At 45.9% G+C, this 16,622-nt stretch overlaps 1 protein-coding gene across 1 annotated transcript in view; it reads left to right on the forward strand.

Moving 5' to 3' along the window:
* ACAD9 (acyl-CoA dehydrogenase family member 9) overlaps nt 1–16,622 on the forward strand; it is a 47,749-nt gene that overhangs the window by 18,830 nt on the left and 12,297 nt on the right. The window contains exons 2-7 of the mRNA XM_021069406.2: nt 355–448; nt 8,904–9,005; nt 12,621–12,727; nt 13,517–13,617; nt 14,339–14,417; nt 16,210–16,384. Coding sequence (XP_020925065.2) covers nt 355–448; nt 8,904–9,005; nt 12,621–12,727; nt 13,517–13,617; nt 14,339–14,417; nt 16,210–16,384 — 658 coding nt within the window. The remainder of the gene's footprint in view (nt 1–354; nt 449–8,903; nt 9,006–12,620; nt 12,728–13,516; nt 13,618–14,338; nt 14,418–16,209; nt 16,385–16,622) is intronic.

Raw genomic sequence — 16,622 nt, forward strand, 5'->3', positions numbered from 1 at the left:
TGTGGAGAGGTGAAGGGATATGGCTCAGGCCACAGGCAGCTGCAAATCAGGGACCAGATCAGGGTTGGAAATGTTCATTCAGGCTCTGTGTTTCGTGGGACCATCATCGTAACTTGTTATTGTTCAGGAAAGCTGATCAAAGTCAGCAATAAGCCTGCCTGGTCAGGGAGCAGGACAAGACAAGGTGGTGGAGTCTAACGCACGATTCCTGTGCCTTAGGCACCTTCTCAAGTTGGCTTTCCAGTTCTTTCCAGAGGATGTGGAAACAAGTCTTTTTCTGTCCCTTTTGATTGATACTACCTCTATGGGAGGTTGCCAAAAATTAAAATTTTACTTCGTCTTCATCCTTTTTAGAAAGAAGTTTTCCCGTTCCCAGAAGTTAGCCAAGATGAACTTAATGAAATCAATCAGTTTGTGGGACCTGTAGAAAAATTCTTCACTGAAGAGGGTACGTATGGTTTCCTTTATCATTACTGATTTCCAGTTATGGGCACTGCTTTGATATTTGTATAAGGAGCAATATATATTAATCACAGGGAAATAGGACTAGGGACTTATTTTGCTTAAAAGATCACTCCAGTGGTTAGGACAGCTTTCAGTACAGGAGCTCAAGTTCAACCCTACATCTGGGAACTGAAGTCCCATACAACGCCACTGCACACTGCTGCAAAAAAAAAAAAAAAATCCAATTGCTATTTAATTATAAGATATATCTGGTCCCAAACGGTTGCAGATCAATACTTTTATAAAGTACAATAAAAATGAACATTTAGAAAAATGAAATGAAGAAAACACAAAATACAAGCCCATCAATCATGGGTTTGGTTGCATGGCAATGTAAAACTTCTGTAAATGTTTCTAAAAGTTTACTCGTAATTTCTGTGCTTTTAGCTTATAGGGACCAGATTTCAGGTTGAGGGCACCAGTGTGGACTGTGTGGTCCCTCACTCAGGGGTCATAGCCCTTGGCAAGGCAATTTACTTCTGTCTGCAGGAGCCTCTGGGGGGCCAAGTGGTGACAGATGGACAGCAGTGCTTCGCCACAACTCAGGACCCAAGGAATCCTTGTTTTATGTGGGTGCGCTTTTACAAATGAAAACTGGGGAATTTTTAAAATGCTGCCTGTTCATTTACTGCTTGTCTAAAAATAATGATAAGTGCATCACATAATAACATAAGCAGTGTTTTTGATGAAGAATGGTGGTGTTTTATAGTTTTGCCAATTTTTTGACTTATTGTTAGCTGACTTCTCATGTCTATTTCTGCATTTAATCTGCGATCCAAGTCATGTAGCCCCTGGAAGACTCCTCTGTATGCTCGTGATAGAATTAGGATTAAAAAGGCAAAGAACATCATCCTTTTATTAAAATAGTTTTGACCTTGTAGACTCCCCGGAGGTCTGGCAGGTCCCCTTGGGCACCCTTTTATCTGCATAGTTAACTGGTATGTTGCTAATTTAAAAGTTGCTGAGTTGGGGGTTCCTGCTGTGGCGCAATGGGATTGGGGCCCCTTGGGAACACTGGGATGCAGGTTCCTTCCCTGGCCCAGCACAGTGGATTAAGAATCTGGCATTGCCGCAGCTACAGCTTAGGTTGCATCTACGGCTCGGATCTGATCCCTAGTCCAGGATCTCCATGTGTCCCAAGACAGCCAAAAAAACAAAAAAGAAAAGGGGGGTTGAGTTGTGTATAAATGAATTTTGTTGTTTAGAAATATTTCTATTTTGCTCTAGTGGTTATCTTACTTCTTGTATCTATGTTTAGCTCCTTAGTTCCTTGGTCTTCTATTTGAACTTACTGTTGGGTTTGTCAGGCTCTTTTTTTCTCTTCCAATTTTTGCTTAGGCGTAATTGATTTACAGTAAATTGCACATATTTAAAGTGTACAGTTTGATAAATTTTTGTATGTGAATATTATCGCCAAGGAATCATCGACACAATTAAGGTAATAAACATACCCATTACCGCTAAAAGTTTTCTTCCCAGAGTTTAACAATTAAAACTTATTGCTCAACCCTTTTTTTTTTTTAATTGAAGTACAGTTCATTCACAGTGTTATGTTAGTTTCAGGCGTACAGCATAGTGATTCAGTTATATATACATACGTATATTTTTTTCAAATTCGTTTTCCTTATAGGTTATTACAAAATATTGAGTATAGTTCCCTGTGCTCTGCAGGAGGTCCTTGTTATTAGCTCATCTATTTTATATATAGTAGTGTGTATCTATTAATACCAACCTCCTAATTTATACCTCCTCCCCACTTTCCCATTTGGTAACCATAAGAGTGTTTTCTATGTTTGTGAGTCTCTTTTGGTTTTGTAAATAAGTTCATTGGTATCTTTTTTTTTTTTTTTTAAGAAACCTCTTAAATTTTCTCATGCCCTTTTCATTCTCTCCCTGTCCCCAGACAACCATTGATGTGTTTTCTGTCACTATAGACTAATTTGTATATTCTGGAATTTTATTTAAATAGATTCATATAATATCTGTTTTTGTCTAGCTTTTTTGGCATAAGTTTGAGTTTCATCCATGTTGACGAAAGAAAGTAGTTCATTTCTTTATGATGCTGAGTAATACTTGTTCATATGAATATACCAGAATTCGTCCATTCACCTGTTAATTGACATTTGGGAGGTGTCCAGACTTGAGTTGTCATAAAAAAGGACGTGAACATTTTTGTGAGTCTGATGTAGACATGTGCTTGTATATATCTTGGGGGGAATACCTAGGAGTGGAGTGTCTGAATCATATGAAAGTTTGTGCCAAACTTTTTTTGGCCACCTTGGGACATATGGAGTTCCTGGGCCAGGGATCACGTTGGAGCCACAGTTGTGACCTACACCACAGATTCCACATATAAGTTATATGGTATTTGTCTTTCTCTTCTGACTTTCTTTACCTAGCATGAAATCTCTGGTCGCATCCATATTGTTGCAAATGGCATTATTTTGTTTTGTTTTGTTTTTTTGATGGCTGAGTAATATGCCATTGTGTATATACACCATAGCCTCTTTTTTATTTTTATTTTTTTCTTGTCATTTGTCCTTTTAGGGCCACACCCACGGCATATGGAGGTTCCCAGGCTAGGAGTCTAAATCAGAGCTGTTGCCGCCAGCCTACGCCAGAGCCACCACAACGCCAGTTCCAAGCCGCATCTGCGACCTACACCACAGCCCATGGCAACACCAGATCCCTAACCCACTAAGCGAGGCCAGGGATTGAACCCGCAACCTCATGGTTCCTAGTCGGATTCGTTTCCAGTGTGCCAGGACAGGAACACCTATTTTTATTATTTATTTATTTATTTTGCTTTTTAGGGCCGCACCAGTGGCATGTGGAGCTTCCCAGGCTAGGGGTTCAGTCAGAGCTGTAGCCTCCGGCCTACACCACAGCCATAGCAATGCCAGATCTGTGCTGAGTCTGCAACCTACATCACAGCTCACAGCAACACTAGATCCTTAACCCACTGAGCAAGGCCAGGGATTGAACCCGCCACCTCATGATTCCTAGTCAGATTTATTTCCACTGAGCCACAACAGGAACTCCCCATAGCCTCTTTATCCATTGGTCTCTCAGTGGGCATTGAGGTTGTTTTTATGTCTTGGCTATTGTTAATAGTGCTACAATGAAAATATGGGTGCGTGCATCTTTTTTTTTTTTTTTTTTTTGGCTCTTTAGGGCCACACTTGTGGCCTATGGAGGTTCCCAGGCTAGGGGTCCAATTGGAGCTATAGCTGCTGGCTAATGTCACAGCCACAGCAATACCAGATCCAAGCCATGTCTGTGACCTACACCACAGCTCACAGCAACGCCAGATCCTTAACCCCCTGAATGAGGCCAGGGATCGAACCTGCAACCTCATGGTTCCTAGTTGGATTCGCTAACCACTGCACCGTGACAGGAATTCCTCCATGTATATTTTTTTAATTACAGTTTTCTCTGGTTACATGCATAGGAGTGGGATTGTTGGATCCTGTTGTAGTTCTATATTTACTTTTCTGAGGAACCTCCATACTGTTTTCCATAGTGGTTGTACTAATTTACATTCCCAACGACAGTGTAGGAGGGTTCCCTTTTCTCCACACCCTCTCCAGCATTTGTTATTGGTAGACTTTTTACTGATGGCCATTCTGGCTGGTGTGAGGTGATACCTCATTGTAATTTTGATTTGCATTTCTCTAATAATTAGCAGTGTTGAGCATCTTTTCACATGCCTGCTGACCATCTGTATGTCTTTGGAGAAATGTCTGTTTAGGCCTTCTGCCCATTTTTCAGTTGGGTTATTTGTTTTTTGTTGTTGAGTTGTATGAGTTGTTTGTGTATTTGGGAGATTGAGCCCTTGTCGATTGCAGTTGTCTACATCTGGTTTCTCCCATTCACCCTTTTATTTATTAATTCCTCTTAGTACCATCATTCTTCTTTAAGAAGAATTTCTTTTCATGTTTCCTGTGTTGCAGCTTTGCAGGGATGAGTATTTTCAGCTTTTATATGTCTGAAAAGGCTGTTTCATTAGAAAAAATTTCTTTGTTGACAACATTTTTCTTTCAGCAGTCTCTTTTGGCTGAATATTTTTTCCTATGAGATGTTTGCCACCATATGATCTTTGTCTTCGTTTTCTTTTTAAAGCCACACCTGTGGCATATGGAAGTTCCCAGAGTAGGGGTCGAATTAGAGCTGCAGCCGCCAGCCTACACCACAGCCACAGCAATGCCAGATTCAAGCCACATCTATGACCTATGCTGCAGCTTTCGGCAGTGCCAGATCCTTAACCCATTGAGTGAAGCCAGGGATCAAACCTGCATCCTCATGGATATGATGTTGAGTTCTCAACCCACTAAGCCACAACAGGAACTCACTTATCTTTCTTTTTTTTTGGTCTCTGGCTGCTTTTAAGTGGTTTTAGAGAAATAAATGTTAGTGTAGTTTTCTTCAGATTTTTCTCAGGGTTCTTTGAACTTCTTGAATTTGTGTGTTTATAGAGTTTTATCAACTTTTGTTTCTTTATTTTTTTTTTTCTTTTTGTCTTTTCTGGGGCCGCACCCGCGGCATATGGAGGTTCCCAGGCTAGGGGTCTAATCGGAGATGTAGCCACCGGCCTGTGCCAGAGCCAGAGCAACGTGGGATCTGAGCCGAGTCTGCAACCTGCACCACAGCTCATGGCAACATTGGATCACCAACCCACTGAGCAAGGGCAGGGATCGAACCCGCAACTTCATGGTTCCTAGTCGGATTCGTTAACCACTGAGCCACTATGAGAACTCCCATTGTTTCTTTAAACATTTTTTTATCACCAGCCGTACCACATTCCTGCTCTTCCTCATCCTCTGCTCTCCTTTGGAAATTGTGTGTGTGTGTGTGTGTGTATAACATGCTGTGTATATAATATATGCATAGATGTATAATATATGGCTGCTTGAATTTATCCCACAACTATTATTTTTTGTGTTTTTTTGTGTTTTTTTTTTTTTTTTTTTTTTTTTTTGGTCTTTTTGCTATTTCTTTGGGCCGCTCCCGCGGCATATGGAGGTTCCCAGGCTAGGGGTCCAATCAGAGCTGTAGCCACCGGCCTACGCTAGAGCCACAGCAACGCGGGATCCGAGCCGCGTCTGCAACCTACACCACAGCTCACAGCAACGCCGGATCGTTAACCCACTGAGCAAGGGCAGGGACCGAACCCGCAACCTCATGGTTCCTAGTCGGATTCGTTAACCACTGCGCCACGACGGGAACTCCGTGTTTTTTATTTTGTGTAGTTTTATTATCATGTCCTATGTTCACTAGTCTCCTTTTCTCCAGTATTTAGTCTGCTGTTCATCCAGTCCAGTGTCTTTCAACCCAGGCATTCTTTTGTCTCTGGAAGATTGATTTGCATCTTTTTATTCCATATCTGTCTGTAATATGCTCATATTTTCTTCTGCTTTCTTGAGCATTTGGAACTCAGTTATAGTAACTCTTGTCATGTCTTTGTCTATTGTCACCTGTGTTATTTCTGGGTCATGTTCAGTTAATGATTTTTCTTCTTATCGATGTGCCTGGTAGTTTCCTATTGGATTCAGTCATTGTGGATTTTTACGCTATTGGTGCTGGCGCAAGTGTAGTATGTTCTTAAGCTTTGTTCGAGGGCAGTTAAGTTACTTGGAATAGTTGGATCTGCTCGAGGCTGCTTTTCAATTTTGTAGCAGCAGCAGAGAGTTTCTCAACTTAAAAAAAAAAAAAAATTCCTCCCTCTTCCCCCACAGCCTTTTTGTAGACATCTTTTTACCCTGATCACATCCCTCTGTGTGGTCTTAAAGCCATGGCTATATTGTAAATCTATTTGTGTGTTAGTAGTGTTTCTGTGCTTTATACATGAAACATATTTTTTTGCCCCTCTTCTCCCAGAGCCGGTTTTCACCCACTTGAGCTGATACTTCCAGTTGAGTAAGCATGGTCTCAGGCTCTTTTCTAGTAGTGAGACATCACCCTTCCTTGTTGCACCTGATGCCCTGTGTCCTAAGGCAGGGAGATAAATCCAGTCCCCATGTCCCCACGTTGGCTGGAAGGAAGTCTCCCCAGATGCTGGCAGTTCCTTAAGTTACACACACTCTACACTGCAGTGCAGCGACTGCACTCCAAAGTGAAATGAAAACACACAACTATGCAAAACTGGAATATGAATGTTCAGAGAATCTTTATTTCTAAAAACCAAAAACTGGGAACCACCCAAATGCCTTTTTTTTTTTACTTTTTAGGTCCACATCTACAGCATATGGGGGTTCCCAGGCTAGGGGTTGGAGCTGTAGCTTCTGGCCACAGCAATGCTGGAACCGAGCCGCATCTGCAACCTACACCACAGCTCACGGCAACACCAGATCCTTAACCCACTGAGTGAGGCCAGGGATCAAACCTGTGTCCTCATGGATTTTAGTTGTGTTCGTTAACCTCTGAGCCATGAAGCCCCAACAGTTTTATACTCATGCTAGAATACTGAGCAATAAAAAAGAATGACATATTTATACCTGCAACAATATGGATGAATTTTATTTTATTTTTTTTTATTTTTTTTTTTTTTGTCTTTTGTCTTTTTGTCTTTTGTTGTTGTTGTTGTTGCTATTTCTTGGGCTGCTCCCGCGGCACATGGAGGTTCCCAGGCTAGGGGTTGAATCGGAGCTGCAGCCACCGGCCTACACCAGAGCCACAGCAACGCAGGATCCGAGCCGCGTCTGCAACCTACACCACAGCTCACGGCAACGCCGGATCGTTAACCCACTGAGCAAGGGCAGGGACCGAACCCGCAACCTCATGGTTCCTAGTCGGATTCGTTAACCGCTGCGCCACGACGGGAACTCCTGGATGAATTTTAAAATCACTGTGCCAAATCACAGTCCAGACCAAAAAAATGTTCTCTAATTCTCTGATTCTATTTATGTAAAACTCAGTAGTGCAAACTAACCTGTAGACAGAAAGACTAGCAGTTGTCTGGAGCTGGAGATGGAGGGGAGCGTTGTCACAGAGGGCATGAGAAAACTTGGTGGAAAGGAAATGTTTTTCTTGATTGTAGGGAGGGTTTCAAGAGCAACAGATGTCAGAACTCAAAAAAATTATTTTAAATATGTGCAGTTTATTGTATGCCAATTTTATATATATATATATATATAAAGTTATAGAAGAAAAAAAATGATAGGTTTAGCTTCCATCTGAAGAATCCATATATCTCATTAGTAACCCACGTGTAAAAGATCTATAAGTGTAGATTATGCTTATTTTTTTAATTCGTTATAGTAATACAGTTTAATTTGTTGGCAGAGTTCCCATCGTGGTTCAGCGGGTAACAAGCCCAGCTAGCATCCATGAGGACACAGGTCTGATCCCTGGCCTCGCTCAGTGGGTTAAGGATCCAGCGTTGCCATGAGCCATGCTGTAGGTTGCAGACATGGCTCGGATCCCACGTTGCTATGGCTGTAGTGTAGGCTGGCAGCTGTAGCTCCAGGTCAACCCCTAGCTTGGGAACTTCCATATGCTGCGGGCATGGCCCTAAAAAGGCAAAAAAAAAAAAAATTTAATTTCTTGGCAGTTAAATGAAAACACTTGAATTTGACTGTTGCAAAAGTGTGCAGCTACAGACCTGAAGCAGCAATGTTGAGCTCTGCTCTGTGTGTGAGTTGTTTGGACACTAAGTATGTCTAGGCCCCGGTGCTGCCTAAAGTCTGTCTAGCCTAACATTTTAGGGCAGCACTGACAGTTGTGTACTTATTCTCTAATTTTCTAGAAGATGCAGGTAATAAAACAAAAATTCAAGTTTAGTAAATACCTACAGAAAAGCTTAGGTCTCATAGAAGTATAATTTGCTGCAATTTTATGCAATGAACACATCCACATTGGGAAACAGAACATTACCTGGTAGTATTGGTAAGTTTTTTTTTTTTTTTTTTTTTTTTGTCTTTTTGCTATTTCTTGGGCCGCTCCCGCGCGGCATATGGAGGTTTCCAGGCTAGGGGTCCAATCAGAGCTGTAGCCCCCAGCCTACGCCAGAGCCACAGCAATGCGGAATCCAAGCCGCGTCTGCAACCTACACCACAGCTCACGGCAACGCCGGATCGTTAACCCACTGAGCAAGGGCAGGGACCGAACCCGCAACCTCATGGTTCCTAGTCGGATTCGTTATCCACTGCGCCACGACAGGAACTCCTTTCTTTTTTTTTTTTTGTCTTTTTGCTATTTCTTGGGCCACTCCTGCGGTAAGTTTTTGAAATGCAGTTCTTGCTGGGCTAATTAGGTAAAGTTGAACACATGCTGAATGACCATGACCAAACAGTTTCCAGTTTTGACTCTGGGATTGTGTAAAATATACACTTGTTCTGTTTAATTTTATTTGTATAAACATAGGTTATGTTTTGTTTAATCACGGTATTTCCTCTTGGCAGTGGACTCTCAAAAAATCGACCGTGAGGGAAAAATCCCAAATGAAACCTTAGAGAAACTGAAGAGCCTGGGGCTTTTTGGGATGCAGGTCCCGGAAGAATACGGTAAGTAAAAGAAACCACCGCCCCTCTGATTTGGCTCTTAAGAAAGCCTTCTGTATTTGTCCAAAAAAGGACTCTGTTCCTGAGTGGTGGCCTTTGAAAATACCCTGAGTCAAAGGTGGACCTGTAAAAATGCTGCAGTGACTAAAATAGCCCTTTGTGGGCTAATTACGGGGTGGCTTGCTGGTGAGTGTGTGGCCCAACTGATGGGCTTTTGGGCGGAAGAGCTGTTGTATGCTGCGCTTTCTCTGAGATGGGAAGGGCCCTGCGGAGTGTCTGTTCTCTGAGTGAGTGGGACAGCCGCGGTGACAGGGCCTAGCAGGCCAGCATTTCATCCTGCCCAGGGGATAAGGCACATGACTGTCAGGTCTTTTGGCCTCCAGCCTGTGCCCAAGGCCACCAGAGCACAATAGCCCTGCCTCTTGCCAGGACCCTGGCTCTGCCCTATTGGACTGAAGACTGAGATGGTCACCGCTTGTCTGCCTTCTGCCTGACCCAGAGCTGGGCCATTCAGTTCTGTGGGGCCAAGGGGACAGGCAAGAATTGTGCTTAGAGGGGCAGGGATGTCTCAGGGGGACAGGCCAGTCCTGTGTGTCCGTGCACAGATGTTCATCCCCTTTGTTTTCACTCTCAGGATCTTGTGACCTGGAAGCCTGGCCTTTACTCCACACACCCGCCCTCTCAAGCCTCCATGAGCCCCTGCAAGGGTGGCTTCCAGCTTCCTCAGCTCAGGGGTGAGGCTTGGGGTGGAGAGCTGTTGGTGGCACACCTTTGTGGCCATGAGCGGGCATTCTCCCAACCTGGCTTTGGGTTAGGTTTGCACAGCGAGTCACAGAAGCAGTTGTTCCTGGTGTTCTTTTTCCCTCCTGTTAGGTCTCAGGGCTGAAGTTACATGTGTTCCCTCCTCCCCACACACACAGCCAAGGGTGGGGGCCCTCAAAGCCTATAGAGTAAGTCCCATTGTGACCTGTCCTGGAGCTGGTCCAGTTTAAGACAGAATGTGAAAATTGAGGACAAACCACCCTGTTGCCTAATTTCCTTGATTCTGAGGCATATTTTAATCAGGTTAAATCTTTGTATGTTTGTCTATTGAGTATCTTAAGCTGTTAAAGGATGTCTCTGATTTGTCATCTTGTGAAATAACCTCCCACATTTCCAAATGGGTAAAAGAAGTTACAGAATATGGGAAATAATCACCACCGCCGCTCCCCCTGGTGGTGGAACACAGCATGGCCTCTGTGGGGGGAGCTGTGTGACCCTGGTCCCATAACCTTGACCTTGCAGCCCTCCCTAGACCTGGAAACTTGCCTGTGCTGTAACTTACAAGCCCCAGGAACTGTCTGCCCATCAGGCAGTAGAATGGAGAGCAGGTGGGGCTGGAGCTGGGGAGCAAGGGTGCTCTGTTGAGAAAAACAGGTGCTTGGAAAAAGCAGGTGGCAGAGGAGAGCTGCTGGACACAGCCCGGCAGTGATGACACCTGCCACCCCTGCAGAATCATTAAGAAAGTATTGTTCATGTTTCCTGCAGACGCTTCTGTGTAAGACTGGAATATGTCTTTGCATCTGCATGTGTTTTATTGCAGCACATGTGTGTGTGTGAGAGTGTGTGTATGTGAGAGGGAGATTGTACAGCTCTGGCCCTTAATCTTTATTTGTGTCCTACTCTCAGCTGTGAAAATGTTCTTTCTTTCATGAGATGGTAGTGGTCACATTTGGGGCTATTTGATTTCTTTCCTTTTATTTAATCCTTCCTTGGGAATTAGGGCAATGGCAACCTTATTGTGTTCATGGCCAGAACCTTCTTGGGAAGTGTTCCCAGTCTGAAGCATTCTAAAGGCAGTTGGAACCACTGTCCTGAAAAAGAAGTTTCTGTCCCCAGTTCCCTGCGTGCCCCCCTCCCACCTCCCCTCAGTTCCTCCTCCATCAGCACCTGTCATCCCTCCCCATCGATTGTCCTCCCCCTGTGATTTTACTGATACTTTGTTGAGGAAAAAGCATTGTAGTTTTTTAAGAAGCAAAACCGAGGAGTTCCCAGTGAGGCTCAGCAGGTTAAGAACCCAACTAATATCCATGAGGATGCAGGTTTGATGCATGGCCTCGCTCCGTGGGTTTAGAATCTGGCGTTGCTGCAAGCTGTGATGTAGGTCACAGACACAGCTCAGATTCTGTGTGGCTGAGGCTGTGGCTGGGGGCTATAGCTCCAATTTGACCCTTAGCTTGGAACTTCGGTAGGCCACAGGTGTAGCCCTAAAAAAAAGAAAAAAGGAAGCCAAAGTGACTTCAGTATATGAAACAAGTAGGAACAAAAGTGTTTTCATTGAAATAGGTGGGGAGGTGGCTGGTACAGGGCCCTGGCCTTCACTTGGTGCCCTGAGCCCAAGGGACCACTGCCTGCTTCTGCAGGGACTCAGCCCTCCCCGTGTGTGTGTGTGTGTGAAGGCACCCCGGCACTTGGGTTGTGTGATGGAGCGGTGACTCCAGGCCAGCACTGCACCCAGAATTCAGGGCCAGCTCTGCCACCTGTTGGTCACGTGACCTTGGGCCTCAAGGTTGAGGTTAGAGTTCTCACTTCAGGGACTTTGCACTGGCTCTGCCCCTGGGTATCCGCAGTGCTAACTCCTTCACTTCCTTGAATCTTTCTGTTTTCTTTTTTGGCTGCACCTGTGTCATGTGGGAATTCCCGGGCCAGGGATTGAGCCTGTGCCACACCAGTGACTCCAGCCACTGCAGTAACAATACCAGATCCTTAACCTATTACACCATGAGTAAACTCTCAGTCCTTGTTTTTGTTTCTGTTTTCTTTTAAATGTTTTTGTCTTCTTGCTCCTGAAACAGTGTTTCCTAACCAGGGTGATGTTGCCCCCCGCCCCAGGAGACATTTGGCAACATCTAGGGATGTTTCTGTTGCCTAGACTGTGGGGAGGAGAATTGCTGGCATCTCATGGGCAGAGGCCAAGGTTGCTGCTCAACTTATGACAGAGGACCCAGCCCCAGCTGGAAGCCAGGGTCCCAAGGCAGAGAGACCTGTCCAAAGGGCCAAGAGAAGCTGTCATGGGACACTGGATGGGGTTTACAGCATTTAAATAAATTTATTACGTGTAGGTGTTTGTCTTATGTTAAATATTACTCTACATTAAAATAAACTCTTATGTTGGGAGTTCCCTTTGTGGCTCAGTGGGTTACAAACCTGACTAGCATCTATGAGGACGCAGGTTTGATCCCTCGCCTCGCTCAGTGGGATAAGGACCCAGCATTGCCCTGAGCTATGGTGTGGCTCGGATCTGGCATTGATGTGCCTCTGGCATAGGCTAGCAGCTACAGCTCCGATTAGATCCTTAGTCTGGAAGCTTCCTTATGCCATAGGTATGGCCCTAAAGAAGAAAAAAAAATACCTCTTATATTAAAATATGTATATGCTTTTTGTCTAGAAAAAGTCTAAAAGGTACACAAAAATGCACTTTCCAAGAGATAAGATTATGGGTAATTTTTGTTTTCTTTGTGCTTTTCTGTATTATGATTTTTTAAAATGGTGAGCTGGCTTTACTCAGTAGAGCCATTTGCCTTTTCTGGGAGGAATTTGGGGCTAGAGCCTAAGTGCACTGGCCTGTCTCTTCTCTAGGTGGCCTGGGCCTCTCCAGCACCATGTATGCGCGGTTGTGCGAGATCATCAGCCTGGACAGCTCCATCGCTGTGACCCTGGCGGCACACCAGGCCATCGGCCTCAAGGTCAGGGGTTTGGGTTTCCAGAGTCTCTAGTTGGCGGCGGGGCAGCAGACTTGCTCAGTTTGACCAAGGATCGGGGAGGCCCGAGGTCCTGCAGCCTCACCTGGCAGTGTCCAAGTGCAGCCTTGCTGTCTGGAGCTCAGTGCCCTTCGGTGACGTGGTCCTTCCGTTGAAACCTTCTGTCCCCATCACCTCTGACCCATCCTTCAAGGCCCAGGTCAGATGCCACTGGAGCCTGCCTTCACCGTGGGCTGGGAGTGACCCCACCCAGCTCTGGATTTGCTCACGGGGGTCTGAGCTCGTGCCCCTGCTATTGTGCCTGTTCCCCTCACCGTTCTTGGCTTGGAGCATTTCAGGGGAGGTCCAGGGGTCCACCGCTCATTCCTCTGATTGTTTTTGCTCAACATAGAAACCAGGGTGGGGAGGAGCTGAGTGTGCAGCAGGCTCGGCCTCACACTCGGTGCAGCTGCTCCTCTCGACGCTGCCTGAGCACCAGGTGTGGCTCCAGCACCCCTGGCCCCCAGCCACGCAGCTGGGAAGTGGAAGAGCTGCTGGGAACGCCTGAGTCTGTGCCGAAGCTGTGCTGGTGCTGCTACCCTGGACTGTGCCCTTGGGGCTCCCTGGCAGCGTAGCTCCCCAGACTTGCCAGCAGCTCCCCATTTTCCCCCCAAGGGCAGGGGTTGCCACCTCTTAGCTGCCAACTCTTGCATGGAGGAAGCATGTTCCAGAAGGGGCCGTGTTTCACATGCTCCTTTCTCCCCACCACTGAAAGCAGCCTGTGTGTTTTGTCAGGGCATCATCATGACTGGCAGCGAGGAGCAGAAGGCCAAGTACCTGCCCAAACTGGCGTCTGGGGAGCACATGGCCGCCTTCTGCCTGACGGAACCAGCCAGGTGAGCCCAGGCGGCAGGGGCAGAGGGCGGGGGCCATCCATGGCTTTGGTTGAGCAGCTGGTGGCCGGGGTCTTCCCTCCCTGAAGGCTTCCTGGAGTCGAGTCAGCAGCCTTTCTTGCAGGGTCTCTTCATGGTCTGTTTCTCTACCTTACTTCTCCAACCCGTGACCTTCACCCACAAGATAATGGGCCTGACAGTCCCTGTTCAGTGGCTTTCCTGTACTTTGCAGCATCCCTTCCCTACAGTAATGCATTTAGGCCTCTATGAAGGGCGTTGGTATCGTCCCCACTTCACAGCTGCAAATGAGACTTAGGGACATGGTATGGTCCGCCCACAATCTCACAGCTGCCCTGGAACTCAGGGCTTCCAACAGCAGGGCTATTACCTGGCCCCTCCACCCTGCGTCCCCCACCCCAGAAGCTGGGCCCCCGGGCACCCACCCTCATAGGAGCGCCGAGCCTGTTTGAGCCCCATCTCTGGGGTTAGCCCTCCCCAGTGTCACCACTGCTGCCGACCTCACAAAGCCTTCTTGCCATATGCTGTAAATCAAGTTTTACTGGAATGTGCCTCTTGTTTACAGATTGTCTGTGGCTATAAAGCTGAATATATTTATTATCTGGCCCTTTTTTTTAAAAGTTTGCCAGCTCCTTCCATTTGGGGCTGGAAACCATCCTTCTCGGTTCCCAGCATTACCCCTCAACCATGGGTTTCTGCCCCGTAGTGGGAGTGATGCCGCCTCCATCCGGACCAGGGCCACACTGAGCGAAGATAAGAAACACTATGTCCTCAACGGCTCCAAGGTACAGCTCCACAGCCTCCAAGACTGCATCAGGGTCGCCGTCATGACCGTTTCCACTGTGCACAGGGTCCCTTAACTGTCACCCTTGTGGGGTGCTGCTCCTTTTTAGGGGAAGGAACTGGCTGAGAGGTCTTGTCACCACCATCACCCTGTCTCCTTAGTGGTGGGATGGGAACCAAGCCATCTTGGCTCCAGAGTCTGTGTGCCTCAGTGCTGCCACCCACCCCAGAGCTGCTCTTGTGTGTCTGTTTTAAAATTTCTTATTACATGGATTTTTTAAACAATTTTTTTCCCATTATAATTGGTTTACAGTGTTCTGTCAATTTTCTGCTGTACAGCAAAGTGACCTAGTCTCACACACAACATACACATACATTCCTTTTCTCACATTATCCTCTATCATGCTCCATCACAAGTAACTAGATATAGTTCCCAGTGCTATATAGCAGGATTGCATTGCTTATCCATTCTAAAGGCAATAGTTTGCATCTGTTAACCCTAGATTCCCAGTCCACCCCACTCCTCCTCCCCCTTGGCAACCACAAGTCTGTTCTCTAAAGTCTCTAGGTTTCTTTCCTGTGGAAAGGTTCATTTGTGCTATATTTTAGATTCCAGGTATAAGTGATATCGTATGGTATGTGTCTTTCTCTTTCTGACTTCACTTAGTATGAGTCTCTGGTTCCATCCATATTGCTGCAAGTGGTATTATTTTGTTCTTTTTTATGGCTGAGTAGTGTTCCATTGTGTATATGTACCATACCTTCTTAATCCATTCATCTGTCAATGGACATTTAGGTTGTTTCCATGTCTTGGCTATTGTGAATAGTGCTGCAGTGAACATAGGGGTTCATGCATCTTTTTCAAGGAAAGTTTTGTCTGGATATATGCCCAAGAGTGAGATTGCTGGGTCATATGGTAATTATATATTTAGTTTCCTGAGGAACCTCCATTCTGTTTTCCATAGTGGTTGCACCATTTTACATTCCCACCAGCAGTGTAGGAGGGTTCCCTCTACCCGACATCCTCTCCAGCAGTTGTTATTTGTTGACTTGTTAATGATGGACATTCTGACAGGTGTGAGGTGGTACACATTGCTTCTTAGGGCCACCCCTGTGGCATATGGAAGTTCCCAGGGTAGGGGTCATATTGGAGCTGCAGCTGGCGGCCTATGCCACAGCCACAGCAATGCCAGATCTGAGCCACGTCTGCGACCTATACCACAGCACACAGCAACCCACTGACTGAGGCCAGGGATCAAACCCACATCCTCCTGAATACTAGTTGTGTTCTTTACCCTTAAGCCACGGTGGGAACTCTGATTGTTTTTTTTTTTGTTTTGTTTTGTTTTTTGTTTTCGTTCACTTTTTTTTGGAATTTGAAACATGTAAAAGTTCAGTCCTGAACTTCCATCCCCTGTCTCCTGGCACAGTGTGTCCTCTGTTACATCGCCATCTCTGCATGGCATCGTGATGGGTCACAGTGGCCCCATCTCTGCAACTACTGTACATTTAAAAATTGATTCTGATTTCTTACCACCTAGCATTCAGAATTCCCTACTGTCTCATACCTGTTTGTTTTTCAGTGTGCTTGACTTAGGGTCCAGATAAGTTCTGTACGGAGCAGTTTGTGGAGAAGTCCCTCTCCCCTCCCCCTCCTCCACCTCCCCCCCTTCTGGCTCCTTGCTGCCTCTCTCCCACCGTCAGCCTGGCCTGTGGTGTGACCGAGAGCTGGCGCCCTGAGGTGGCACCTAGTAGTTTGGTTCTCTCTGGAGCCCTCTTGCTTTCTTTCCTCAGGTCTGGATCACCAATGGGGGGCTGGCCAGTGTTTTTACTGTGTTTGCGAAGACCGAGGTTGTTGACTCCGACGGCTCAGTAAAGGACAAGATCACAGCATTCATAGTAGAGAGGGACTTTGGTGGAGTCACCAGCGGGAAACCAGAGGATAAGCTAGGCATCCGAGGCTCCAACAGTAAGTATCAGGCGTGTGTACATGTGAGAGAAGGAGAGGCAGAGAATGAGATTTTTATCTTGATAAAAAGCTGTCAGAGGAGGCCCAGCAGGTTATGTATCTGGTGTTGACATTGCCGTAGTGCAAGTTCAATTCCCTGGCCTGGGAACTTCTACATGCCACGGGTGTGGCAAACAAAACAAAACAGAGAAACACCAATATCTCAGATCTCAAGATAAAATGAGACTGAAATAGTTGG

This window comes from Sus scrofa, chromosome 13, assembly GCF_054392235.1.
Source record: "Sus scrofa isolate SSC_HxYL_T2T_F1_AM1 chromosome 13, Sscrofa_HxYL_maternal_Yorkshire_Landrace_v2.0, whole genome shotgun sequence".
NCBI classification, from domain to species: domain Eukaryota; kingdom Metazoa; phylum Chordata; class Mammalia; order Artiodactyla; family Suidae; genus Sus; species Sus scrofa.